Consider the following 12,813-nt stretch of genomic DNA (forward strand, 5'->3'; position numbering starts at 1 on the left):
GTTGTGGCTGAGCCATGCCATGCACCTCGGGGACACCAGGGCGGGAGTGGGTGGAGAGCCTTATCCTTCACCGTGGCTTCCCGCCACATCCTTCAGTGTTTGCTCTTCCCCCAGGTTGAAATGTTCCTTCTCGCCTACGCTGTGCGCCACACCATTCAGGTGTACCGGCTCTCCAAGTACAGCACTGAAGAGTTCATCACCGTCTATCCCACCGACCCCCCCAGGGACTGGCCGGTGGTGACGCTGATCGCCGAAGATGACCGGCACTACAACATCCCCGTCAGAGTGTGTGAGGAGACGAGTCTGTGAGACACTCCTGGACAGCCTGGTGACGCGGCTCGGTCCTCGGGACTGCAGGTCCCTTGGAGTGACCTCTGAGGACTCTTGGGCCTTGTGAGCCAAGCTGGACTGGAATGTTCTGAAGACTAGCTTTTGATAATCAGGATTAATCAAGTTTTTTCCCTCACCTATGATGCACTATGTTTCACTGGGGGCCTTCAGAGCACACCTGTTGAAAGGTGCAGACTACATCTCCATAAAACAAACACATTTGTATCAGAGGAGACTTATTTTGGAGAGGAATATGTTCAGAGCTCTCTCTAATAGTAAACTGGCTTTCCGTTTTTTTTTAAAGATGGTAATTTTTTTGTTTTGGTGGTGATGGGTCTCTGCAGTGCCCTTCCTGTGCACCTACGCGGTCTGCTTACATGGTAGAGTTCTGGGACAAAGCTTGTCAGTGGCCCAGCCGTAACATCCTCTGATAGTCTCATCGAGCAGTGGTTTGGATTTACATGTTAATTAAATCTGTTCTAAGCAGATTGTCTAATGGAAGGTTAAGAACTGGGTCCCCAATAGTGAGTTATTTAAAGGCTGGAGAGGGAGCTGCAGGAAGAGGCAGTGGCAGCAGGACGTCCTGACTCTGAAGAACGTGACAAACGCCTGCGGTTGGGAACACACCGGGTCTGGTGCTGGGTGCAGGTGCTGGGTGCAGGCGCTGGGTAGTTGGCGGGTGAGCGCAGCTCATCGCTCTCTAGGATCGGGGCTGCTCCTTAGTCTCCACTTCCATGGATCCACCATTTTATAGTCAGAACAAGGCTTAGATCCACCTGCTTTTTTAGAGGAGACCAAAGCCAAGTGATTATTTTTTTGGAGAATGCTTCCGTTGCCAAATCCGTGTGGCTCCTCTGTTGGATGAATAACAGCAAAGCGTCTCAGGCTTTTTATGGGTAAGTTTAAACAGAGTGTGTGCTTAAAACTGACTGCAGCAGCATGGCCGAGCTGCATCTGCCCTTGATTTGGCTATGCCCTGGGGAGGCAGTGTTCTGGCCACGAGTGATTGCATGTCACAGGCTAGGGTGGTGCCTGGGGGCTGGACAGGGCAGCCCAGCTGAGCGTGGTCTGCATTAGGGCCCGAACCATCCACGTGGGGCGTGTACTGTGGCCACGGCGCAAGGGACGGGACGTGTCACTCTTTAGGACTGTCAGTGGCATCTGAATTGGCTCAGTATTTGTGGACGTGGTGTTACCCTGAAGCACTGAGCTTTGTTTTATAGTAAGTAAGATCTTTATTTGGTCCAATTTAAGCTTATAGTTTATAAGCTATCTAATCCATTGTTGTTGTTTTTTTCTCAGAGGGGCAAACCTTTTGTGATAGTGTTAGTTTTGCTTTCACTTAAAAATTAAAATTCTTGGTTGAGAAAACTCAGAGGACACATGAAACTATGCAGACTGTTACATTAATATTGATATTTTTCCCATTACCTCATCAATAATATTCACCACGTTTTGGTAGCTACTTATTCATTGGAGTGTTTGAATTAAATTCTGCTCTAAATGTGTGTGAATGTGTTGGAGAGGCTTTGCTTTTCACTGTGAAATGCAATGGTGCCTCAAATAAGGAGGTACCTAGAAGCCAAATGAAAGTAAAAGTGATGAATTCTTATTGGCTTTGATGCTTCATTTTATGTAACTTATTTTTCATGTAACTTACAACAGGAAATGCTTACCGTTCATTCTTGAACATTTTTAAAAGCACAACTTCAAACACTTAGGTTGTATAAGGCAGTAGGGGCCTGTGTCCATCTAACCGTTGGTTCATAGCCGCTGCTGAATTTAATAATACTCATGATCACCTGTCTCTGCATTTTGAGAATGTTCTAATCTTAGTGAACTTGAGTTGAGCTGGGCTTCTGGGCAGCTTGCTTATGTTTCATACTTTTTTCTTGTTCCTGTGTGTGATATTGTTAGAGTGTGTGCAGAAATTGTGGTCTTAACCACCCCACTGATAAAAATTCACAAGGGTGCGTTTAAGTTGCTCTCTGTCCCAAGGCCTTATTACACTCTGCTCTCAGACTGCCATCCAGGCTTAGAGGGATCACAGCATAAGAGAAGTAAAGCTTTCAAAGAAACAGTACTTCAGGAAATATAGATGATTGGCCAACTTTAAAAATGTTTCTTTTTGTTGCAACATGCAACTACGGTTGCCCCAAGTTTTAATTCCATTTTTCATTCCTGGTCTTGGCCTGGTCGGGTGACATCAGCAGAATTGAAATTGAACTGAGACCAAAATGGATTCAGGAGGATGATCTACTCAGAGGGAGTTTCTAAAATGATAGTGGTAGTCTTTCAGAAAAAGGAAGGTAGTAGGAATGACACTGTGCTTACTTTCTGTCCCAGAGTTTATTGCAAGAGTTCAGTGGTTTTGGACCCTGTGGTCTTGGCAGAAGGATAATGTCTACCTTAAACAGGTGTGACTTAAACCTTTGAGCTCATTTAAGGTGCATTAAACCTAAAAGAATTTCCCTGTAACAAGTTCCATGGAATTAACTCTGCTCCCTGAGAACTTTTCCCACTTCCCCTCCTCACCTGCTAAGCTCCTACATTTACAGCATCCATTGATTTCACTCATAACACATGGAACAGTGAGGGTGGCAGCTGAGAACAAGCTGCCAAGGTGTGCTCTTTCACTTATGATCTCAGCGTCGGGGGGAGGGGCGGGGATTTGATCTGAAACGTCAGTTCCTCTTCCTTAGAATCCAGCATATCCAAAAATGCTTTAAAGGCACAGAACAGGATTGACCCTGCTGTCTAGATAGAGCCATTTACACTTTTCTTATTCTGTTACACATTCGGTTAATATCTGATCAATGCTGGTGTTTTTCTCTGATTGTGGAAAACAGACATTGCCTTTGTTTTCTTTCATTATTCTTTTTTCCCTCCAATTCTAGAGCTTATCAAGTAAAATCTCAGGCCACCTGAATCTCACACCTCTGTCGGAAGAAACACCTTTGTTGGTTTTTGTGTGCTTGTGTTTTCCTTTGTTTTTTAAGAGGCTGTGTTATTCCTCCCGCCCTCTTCACCCCGAGGTGCTCTTTCACTTGAGAGTTTGTAGTCTGCTTTTTGAAGAGCTTCCAGATGGTGACGGTTAGGTGCTCTCTCCCCTTTAATGATCTAGGATTCTTACCTCACAGCGCAGAAGTAGGACTCAGATAGACTTCCTGGCTTTTTCTCCTTTTTGGTGTTAAAGTTTGATTGTTTTCCTCTCTCTCTCTCTCTCTCTCTCTCTCTCTAAAGCAAGACTTGGCAGGTACTCCCCCCTTTGAAAGCCAGAAAGTGTTTTCGGAAGTGTAAACCTCCGGGGAATGTTACTTGTAGGCATACACAAAAATACATAGGTGCCTTTTTAAAAAGATCTGTATCTACTTAAAAGCAATAAAAAGGAAGCCCTGAATGTGTGTGGAGTGAATCTGAAACTGAAATGTGTGTGAAAGGTAGAGAATCCACAAATAGTTGAGCAAAGGCAGGGCACAGTGTCTAGTACTTTAAAAATGGCCCAAGGAACTGTAAGAAGTGAACTGAAGAAGGAGGAACTGATTTTAGATTTAAAATGCCTTTTAAAAACAAAACAACAGACGCCTGACAGACCTCCATGGCTTACGTCATACAGGGATAAAAATCTGAACCAGTGGAAGACTTGTGTGTGTGGATTCTGCAAACTCCTTTCTCTAAAGTTTGAGTCGCCTACTTAACAGAAGGAGACTATGTAATGCTTAACCCTTGCGGAAAAACTTGGTGGTGTCTTCTGAGGGGCTGGAGAGACCAGGGAGCCAGTGCTGAGTTACGCGGTGAACTGAGACATGGGCAGCTAATGATACCTGTGCGAGCCGGTCAGTAACCTGGAGCTGCGAGAAGCACAAAACTAAACTGGTTTGGCTCCTCCCACCCTTGGTAGCAGTAGCAGTAGGAGCAAGGCAGGCTCGGCCGTGACCAGAAGGGACGTGTGCGTGTGTATGAATGTGCCTGCTTGCTGGCCTGCAGTCGCATTGGGACGTTCTTACGTACGCGAGGTCCCACAGCCTGAGACCCGGCCACATTTGAGAGGGTGAAGGTGAGCTGTCCCGTTTGCATTTTTTTTTTTCATGGTGAATTGATATTTGTTACCAGGAATGGTGGAATGGGTTAGTAGGCGTAATTGAACTATACAGAGTGCTCGTTAAGTCTGGAGATAATTGTAGCGAAAAGTCATATCAACAGGCCACTTATTGCGTATATCTCTGTTCCCAGGCCTTTATGGCCATCTGTATATTTCCATATTTTGAATACTCATTAATAGGGAGAACACTGACCAGGGCTTTATCGCATTCTTGTTGATTTCTTGGGTGTAGTTGTGGGTCAGGGGTGAAATCGCTGAAACATGGGTAATCCAAGGAAAGGATACGGGGCTGGAGATAACCACGGTCTCGGCAATCTTTTGGGGCTGGTTGCGCTTAATTCTGAACTTTAAAATAATTTTTTGTACTCAAGACCTTTTGTATAGTGAAAAGTGCCTTGATCTGTGTTCTCATAAATGGTGCTAAAATATGGTACTCCTACAGGAACCAGAGCAATCCACAGTAATGTTGGTCACGTCGAGTATTTCGTTGTGGGAAGAAAGCCAAAGTGAATGTATTTAATGAGCTCCCTTCTCGTTTCCACTGTCTTTATAAAAACGTTGTGGTATTGTTACTCACCTTTTAGCCGCTTCCAACTCTCTGTGTTGTGAATTCTGAGAGGGTAACGACCCACCTTCTGTCTCTGGCGGTGGTTTTCCTTCCTTGTCAGCCGGGCTGCGGGCTGCAGAGGGAGGACAGCCGGGAACGTGGTGTGAACCTGGCCCGCTCGCCTTGGCTCGTTTAGCAGAGTGTCCTGTTTACACTGTAAAGTGCCAGCATCTGTCAGAAACCGCGCCTGCTCAGAAAACTGTGCCCCCAAGGCTCCCGTCAGCTTGGGGCCTTGGTCCTACCTGCATCCGCGGCAGGAGTGTCCTCCGTGATGTGTTGAGTCTTCGTCTTCACCGTCAGAGGCAGAGCCTACTCGGGTTTTGCTGCCGACTCCCTGTAGCAACCTGGCCACTGAGGATTGTAAAAATAAATAGCAAAAAAACAAACTTAGAAAATAAAAACTCAGAAGCCTGGCTGTGTTGCTCTGGTTAAATGCCTGACTTTGAGGACCTGGGAGATTTGGGTTCAGTGCTTTAAACTTTCCGGCACCTCCAAGACGGGCCTGTGATGCCTGATGACTTTACAGTGCTGAACCTGTAGGAAGTGATCCGCCCAAATTAGATGCACACTTCTGGGCCTCTTGGGTCTGGATTCAAGACCAGTCTCATCACCCACTACTCGGGGGAGCTGGGCCCAGTTACCCCGCCTCTGTAGCCTCAGTCCTCACCTCCACCATGGTCTGTCTCCCCTGCGGGTGGGGGGAAGCAAGGTGCAAGCACTCAACAGAGGCTTCCTGGAAGATCCCCTAGGCCTGCAGAGCAGGGCTGCAGTCACAGTCCAGACCCAGCCTGGCCGTGTGTTTGCCGGGGAGAGGCCCTCAGCGTATGCAGCGTTCTTAGGTGTTCAAGAACCAACCAGACCGATGGGAGCGCACCCAGAAGTATGATAGCAAGAACTTGCATGCACTGCGTATGAATCGGACTGCCACTGAAAGAGGTTAGTCATCTGAAGACGGGGGAATACGGCGGGCTTTCACAGGTATTCTTGGGGTTAGAGGATGAAGTTTCAGCCACCGGTGCCCTACCTTCCTGTGAGTCAAAGAACTGAGTCTTTGCAAAATGGTGCTGGGCTTCTGAAGAACCCACTGCTTAGGGGTTGGGCATCCAGAGAGGAGCAGTGGCAGGTTGGTGATGGCCGCAAAAAGACCTCCCATGCCAAACAGCAACAGCAAGCTCTCCTTCCTTCATTGCCCCATTCAGTTGCGTTAATAAACTAAATGCTGTAAATACACTCTCCCCTTTCCCCCTCCTCTTGTCTGAGTTGTGGTGCTGCCCTCAATTCCGAGGGCAGTGTTTCTGGCATTTCTCCTCCATCACCTCCCTCCATGGTAGGAAGTGTGGAGAAAAACAGGGATCTGGGCTGTGGATCCTAGGGAGGCCCTTAGGAATTACAACCATCAAATGATCAAGAAAATACCAACTGTCATGTGTGTGTAAAACGAGAGTATTTTTGTGTATGTACAGTACATTCCCACTTACCATGTCTCCCTTGCTCGAAATCTGGGCATTCGTTCTGCAGATTCTCTAAATTGTCTCCCCTTCCCACTCCTCCGGCCCCTGCCTCTTATCTGGGCTCCGTGTGAGTGGCCTGGTAATGACCTTCTGACTTGCTGGGTCCGGAGGGCTCATTCCAGACTTCCAGCCCCCAGCACAGCTCCAGAGGCAAAACCGATTTGGCCCTGGGGCGGAAAAGCCCAGGGTGACACTCTCCCAATGAGCTCCCTAGGGCTGAGTGTGGATTCTTCCCCTCCCCTGTCCACAACCCTGCAGCCCAGCCCTGCGCCCTTGCAAGACCCTAGCAAGATGGCTGAGAGGTCTGGTGATGGTGGTTTTTCATTCCCTGTTACAATTTGGAATATTCATTTAAGCTAAGGACACTGTCTTCCAAATACCCGCCTAGTGCCGTCTCCCGAAATCAGGAACTGGGATGCAGTTTACGGCAGATAAAAACACTGCCATGCTGTGCCATTCCTGAGGAGACCGCATGCCTCAGAATGTTGGGGAGGATGCTGAGAACATAAAGAGCAAACACGCAGCGGAAGTTGTCTTTTAACGTACTTGGAGATCACATCCTGATTGTGCTAGATGGTGAGGAACTGTGATACACTAAGGTTTAAAAAAAAATCTTTAGAACAATTTTATAATTAACATCATTGGCTATTTCCAGTGTTCTCAATTATAAGTAGCGCTATAAGGAGCCTTCTCATTCATCGATCTTTTTATGCATCCTTAAATTGACCCTGTTTAAGGCTCTTGGAACGTATTTCCAACCTTCCCTTAAAAGAGTTGCAGGGGGCTTCCCTGGTGGCTCAGTGGTTGAGAGTCCGCCTGCCGATGGGGGGACACGGGTTCGTGCCCCGGTCCGGGGGGATCCCACATGCCGCGGAGCGGCTGGGCCCGTGAGCCATGGCCGCTGAGCCTGCGCGTCTGGAGCCTGTGCTCCGCAACGGGAGAGGCCACGGCAGTGAGAGGCCCGCGTACCGCAAAAAAAAAAGTTGCAGGAATTTCACCCTCACCAGCAGGTACTGCGGAACCTACTTCATTGTCCCCTGGGTGACACTAGGGGTAATTTAATTTTAAACTTTGACCACCTGGCAAGAAAAAAGAAAATGAAAAGAGAAAGGAAGGCGTTCAGCTTTAAATGGCTTTTGATTCTCATAATGGTGAGCATTTTTCCTAGATATTTATGGGTCAGTGGTATTTCTTCCCTGCATTGCTTTTATACGTCCTTTGCCCATGACGTTAACCTCTTTCCCTAGTTGAGTGTAAGCTTGAAACATGTCACCGAGTTGTCCTCTGAAGCGGTACCACTGCTCAACATTCCGCTGCAGAGGAGGGCCACTTTCCTTAGGCCTTTGCCAGCGCCGGGCTCTGTCGAACTTTGCTCTTTGCTGAGTTGATAGTTGGACTTTCAGTCTGTGTTCCTTTCTGCGAGCGAGGCTGAGCCTGTTTGCCTTTGTAGAAGCCATTCACGGGGCATTTTCTGGGAGCCGTGTGCTCATTCCCTTTGCCCAGCTGATAACAGTCTCTAACTAGGCAGTTGTATGTGAGAATACTTCCGGTTTTCCCATCTGTGTTTCACAGAGAGACTTAGGGCTGGGAGCTTCCAGAAGGGAAGGCCAGCAGAGGGGCTGTCAGGGATCCGCGTCAAGCCCTTTTGGGGGAACCGGCGCAGGTTATCTTAGTTCGTGGAGAGCTTGACCTTAGCGACAAGAAGAGGGGGTTGGAGGTGAGAAGGCTGCAAAGAAGAGGGCTGTTATGCAGGGGGCGTAGAACCAGTGTGTGTTCAGGGGAGGCGCGTGGGAATGACTTCATTCATTCACCAAAGAATGTCTGCTCTGGGCAGGCACGTGCCAAAATGGGATGCAAGAAGAGCCGGCCCAGCGCTCCGCTCTGCATCCCTCCCGGCCCCTCTGAGGCCCTCTCACCCCTCCCCGTGCATTTGTAACAGAGGCGCTGGACCAGGGGTAGAATCGCTGATCACTTACCGCCCCGCTGGAGTTGGAGCGGGGGCAAGGAGGGAGGGCGGAGGGTGAGAGGTTTTACTCTTGGTGGTTGCTGTCTTACGCCAGCCTTGCGCCCTGGGCCTGCCGGGGCTCAGCTCTTGTTCTCTCGTTCTCACACGGGGTGCTTCCGGGGGCCTTTGGAGACCCCGCTGCCCCCAGCTCAGGTCCTCTCCTCGGCAGTTCTCCTGAGGAGGCTGACGGCCCCGCCCCTGGCCCACCACTTCCTCCTTTGCAGTGCCAAGGGTGCAGTGTTACCTCCAGCTTCTTTCTTCTGAGCCCCATTCACCCCCTCAGGACCTGAGATGACCCGCAGGTCAGCTGGTTGATGTGTGTCGCCCAGGCCTTGTTCATGGGGAAGACCTCGGTGCCCTGGTGAACGTGGCACGTGCCACCGCCCCCCCCGCCCCCCCCCCCCGGGCCCCCTCTCGTGCGGCTCACTGTTCCGTCAGATCGGACGGGCGAGTTGGACACCCGTCCACCGAGCGCCCACCACGGTAGGGGCCCATCTCAAGGTCTCTGAGTGTCTCCTGCAGAGCCTGGTCTTTAGGGTTAAAGTCTCAAGGGACCCCCTTCCCCCTACCCCACCACACACGCGTGCACACACACCCCTGAGGAGGGGCAGGCTCAGTGTAGCGCCTCGAGGAAACCGTCTCTCCAAATTCGCTTTTTAAGATACCTCTTCTTGGTCCTTTGATGCGCTCATGGTGAGTGAGGGATGAAAGCGGAAACAGGTTCTGGAAGCGGGTGTGATGTTAAGAAGCTTGGTGCAGGAGGCTGGGGCGCCATCAGGAGTCCCCGTTTTATATTGCTGCTTCTCTTTGGGTGTTAGCATCCTCCTTTCTGGCTGAGCCCTTGCTTACTGCATGTAGCCCAGACTCAGCCTGGCGCCCACCCATGTAAGCGCAGGGCCCTCCTTTCAGCACCCCAATGCCTAGCGAGACAGGAGGGGCCAGCCTGGAGGAGCAGGGTGAGGTGGGCAGGCAGCTGGGAATGGTTGTGCAGGTTGTGCACTGCAAAACTCTAGATGTCATTCACATGATGGTCCAGGAGGACACGTGAGCTTGGAGAAATAAGAACCAGCTTGGAGGCTTTTAGCATCCAGGCCTGAGGTGACCCGGAGCCCCTGAACTAAGCAGTGGGACTAAGACAGTACAGAGGAAGGGACAGAAGTGAGAGATAGTGGGAGAGAACCGACAGGGTTAGTGGCTTGACTGAGGGAGAGGTGGGACACGGTGTGGGCTGTTTTCCGGGTGGGTGCTCATGTGATTCATCTAGTCAGGAGGTGTCATAGGGGGCGGGGCGGGAAGGGTGCTAAGGCCCCTCTGGGACCCTCTGAGGAGATGTTGGGAGGTGACTGGACTGCAGCTCTTGAACAGGTCAGAGCTGGAAAAACAGCCCTGGGGATCCCCAGTGTGTATTTGGAATTGGAAACAGGCCCAGGTTAGGTCACCCAGGAGCGTGTAGAGCTGGATTCCCAACTGAGGTGGGAGCAGGCCTGGGGCCTGGGGTGTAGGGGGCCGCTCTGAGTCTCTCTTAAAGAGAGCGGAATTAAATAGCATTGAGAAACACAGTTGGAGGGTGAGGAAGGCTGCTGAAGTCTGGGCCGTGGCAGCATTTAGGGGAAAGGCAGAAGAACAGAGCTGAAATAGGACGTGGCGTTGCCAGGCACGGGGAAGAAATTGCTTTTTGACTCCATCATGCGTGAACTTGGGAGCCTCTGTCCTAACAGGGCCCCAGGGCTGGGGGACACCGGAGCCGACCACAGCCAGCTTTCCTCAGCCACTTGCCATTAGAGCAAGAGAGCCTGGTACGTGAAGCAGATGAAAGAAGTTTGGTTGTGTAGTATAATGTAAAGTTTGATCATAATAGTTCTATTTGTTCATTCTGTTTTGGTCTTTGGATTCAAAGGTTCTGAACCTAAGATACGATTAGTCTTTGTTTTGTTCTGTAAAAGCTCTAGTAGTTTGTTGAAAGCAGGCTGGCAGTAATGTTCATAGATTTGTTGGCCGGGGCACTTCCAAACCACTTGGAAGGTTAGCAGACGTGCACGCCCGTCTTCACGCACCGCCATTGACAGCTCTGCAAATCCTGATGTCGCAGTAGATGAGGGCTAGAAAAGATCTCGCTCTAGAGCAGAGGAGGCGGAACCAGAGGCATCCAGTAACTTGCCTGGCTCACAGCTAATAAGCCACAGAGATAGAATTAGGCCTCAGCGGCTCCTGATTTCTTTTGTTCCTTTTGCACAAAGACCAGTGTGTTGAACTGTGAAATTAGCACGGTATGTACTGGCTTGCATTGTCCAGTGAGAAGCCTGGAGCTTGTTGGGGGCAGAAAGTAAGAATATAAGCAACGCCAGTATACCTTTCATCCCAGCATTGCCTTTAACAGTGTTGAAAAGGAAAACTTAGAAGACGGCATAGTTTTCTCCCTGATATTAACAGAAACACCCCTTAGATTGTATCTGTGAATGTATCCAAACTAGTTATCATAAGCGGAAACATTCTGGAAGTTTGCTACCATTGTATAAGGTGTGGATGTGGTGGCTTGGGATAATTCACAGATAGGTAAAGGGGGGAGAGGCAGGCGTTTCAAAACCAGGAACTGGCTCATGATGGTTACTTTGACATCCTCCTGATTGGAAGCCCTCAGCCCTCATAAACGAAGACAGGTATGAACACTAAAGGTCTTCTGCAATGTGAGACAGGGTGGGGGTGAGGTGGGCTGGCGGCTGGGAATGGTTGTGCAGGTTGTGCACTGCAAAACTCTAGCAGGTGCCATTTACATCGCTGTCCAGGGGGACACACGAGCCTGGAGAAGGAAACTGTTTTGGGGGCTTCTTTAGCATCCGGGCCTTAGGTGACCAGGAGCCCCTGAGCTAAGCCGGTGGGACTTAAGATGCAGAGGGAGGGAGGGATGTGCGAGAAACTAGGAGGGAAACTGATTGCGGTTAGTGGGACCCCCACTGGCGGGGGACGGGGGTGTCGTGGAGTAGGTTTTGGGGAGGATGATAATGTGATTCATCTGGGACATCAGGAGAAAGTATGGGAGGGGTGAAGATTTGCCCCTTGTGGTAGGACTGCTCCCCATGGGGAAAATCGACAATGCTTGGGCCAGCACAGCTCCACATCCTGGCATCACAGCCAAGCAGGAAGACATGCCATATCACAAGTGCCATGGGTGGAAAGAACGATGACCTCTTCGACTTCAAAAACCTGTAATATTAGAGGCAAGTAATAGGGAAGCATGGTAGAGGTAGGGCTGAGATCTTTGGCTTAACTCAAAAACGTCATGAAACAGTAAAGAAAATATGCGATCTCAAGCAAGTCAGTAGCATGCTAACATCCTTGTTGATTACAGGCAGGTAATAAAACACATTCTCTATATAATCTTTCATAGGAGGTTAAAAAAATGAGAGCCATCATTCTCTGAGGTTAAGACGTTAGGGTTTAAAAAGAGAAATGCTTTTCACATAAAGACTGATAAGAGCAAGAGTCCCTTAGATGTGGGCAGGAGGGGTTTTCACCTTCTTTTCCTCTCACTTTCCTAAAGCAGGGCTATCTGGTATCCCCATTCTAGAAGGGGTGGGGAGAAGCCGGGCCTCAGAGAACTTTCAATATTATTGCAGTTATGGGAAGTAAAAATTCATTTTAGTACAGAATAAAAGTTGAAGAAATAGGTCATATTTAAGTAAGACACAGAGTTTGGGGAAGTATCCCAGTGGGTAGAGGTTTCAGCTCTTTACCAAGGTAAAGGGCGAAATTTTAATATCCATGTACGTTTGACAAAAAAAGGGAAATTGTAGTCAGAATTAGGTAACCACGTAATTTGGGGTGTGTAAACAGACTAATGGTTAGAATAAGAAAATCAAGAAACTAAAAGCAATCTCAATCAATATGCTGGCCGTTTAAGCTTTACTTAAAGTCAAATTAGAGTATGAAAGCTATTTGACAATATATGAGCACAAATTTCCTCCCCTCCAAAAAAAGTCCACAAAAGAAGCACATATAAATGCTCTTAACAGTGCGAAAACTTACATCTATTTAATCCATACACAGCACCTGTTTAAATGCAACATATATTTTATACCGACCTCTGCAGTCAGTTTTAATCAAGGCTCCACAAATATTTTAATGTGATTGATTGGTTTCGACAGTTTAAATTAAACCCACAGTTTTGATGAAAAACTGAAAAGCCTGTAAGCTGACAGCCACACAGAGAAAAATGACTCCCAGAAGACTTAACTTCTGTTAAAAAAAAAAATTCTGGATC

The 12,813-nt window shown here is 48.7% G+C and overlaps 1 protein-coding gene across 7 annotated transcripts in view; it reads left to right on the forward strand.

The window, feature by feature from the left end:
- OTULIN (OTU deubiquitinase with linear linkage specificity) overlaps positions 1 to 12,813 on the forward strand; it is a 54,462-nt gene that overhangs the window by 27,363 nt on the left and 14,286 nt on the right. For 5 of the 7 annotated variants that reach the window (XR_003792742.1, XR_003792743.1, XR_003792741.1 and 2 more), the window contains one exon: positions 115 to 4,387. Coding sequence is in view for 1 of the 7 variants with exons in the window: in XM_029217533.1 (XP_029073366.1) it covers positions 115 to 309 (195 nt within the window). In the remaining 6 variants the exon portion in view is untranslated. Of the gene's footprint in view, positions 1 to 114; positions 5,453 to 12,813 lie in introns of those variants that run through there. The other 2 variants (XR_003792744.1, XM_029217533.1) reach the window with 2 other exon arrangements.

Source organism: Monodon monoceros, unplaced genomic scaffold (assembly GCF_005190385.1).
Source record: "Monodon monoceros isolate NGI ecotype Baffin Bay Population unplaced genomic scaffold, NGI_Narwhal_1 Super_Scaffold_12, whole genome shotgun sequence".
Lineage (NCBI taxonomy): Eukaryota > Metazoa > Chordata > Mammalia > Artiodactyla > Monodontidae > Monodon > Monodon monoceros.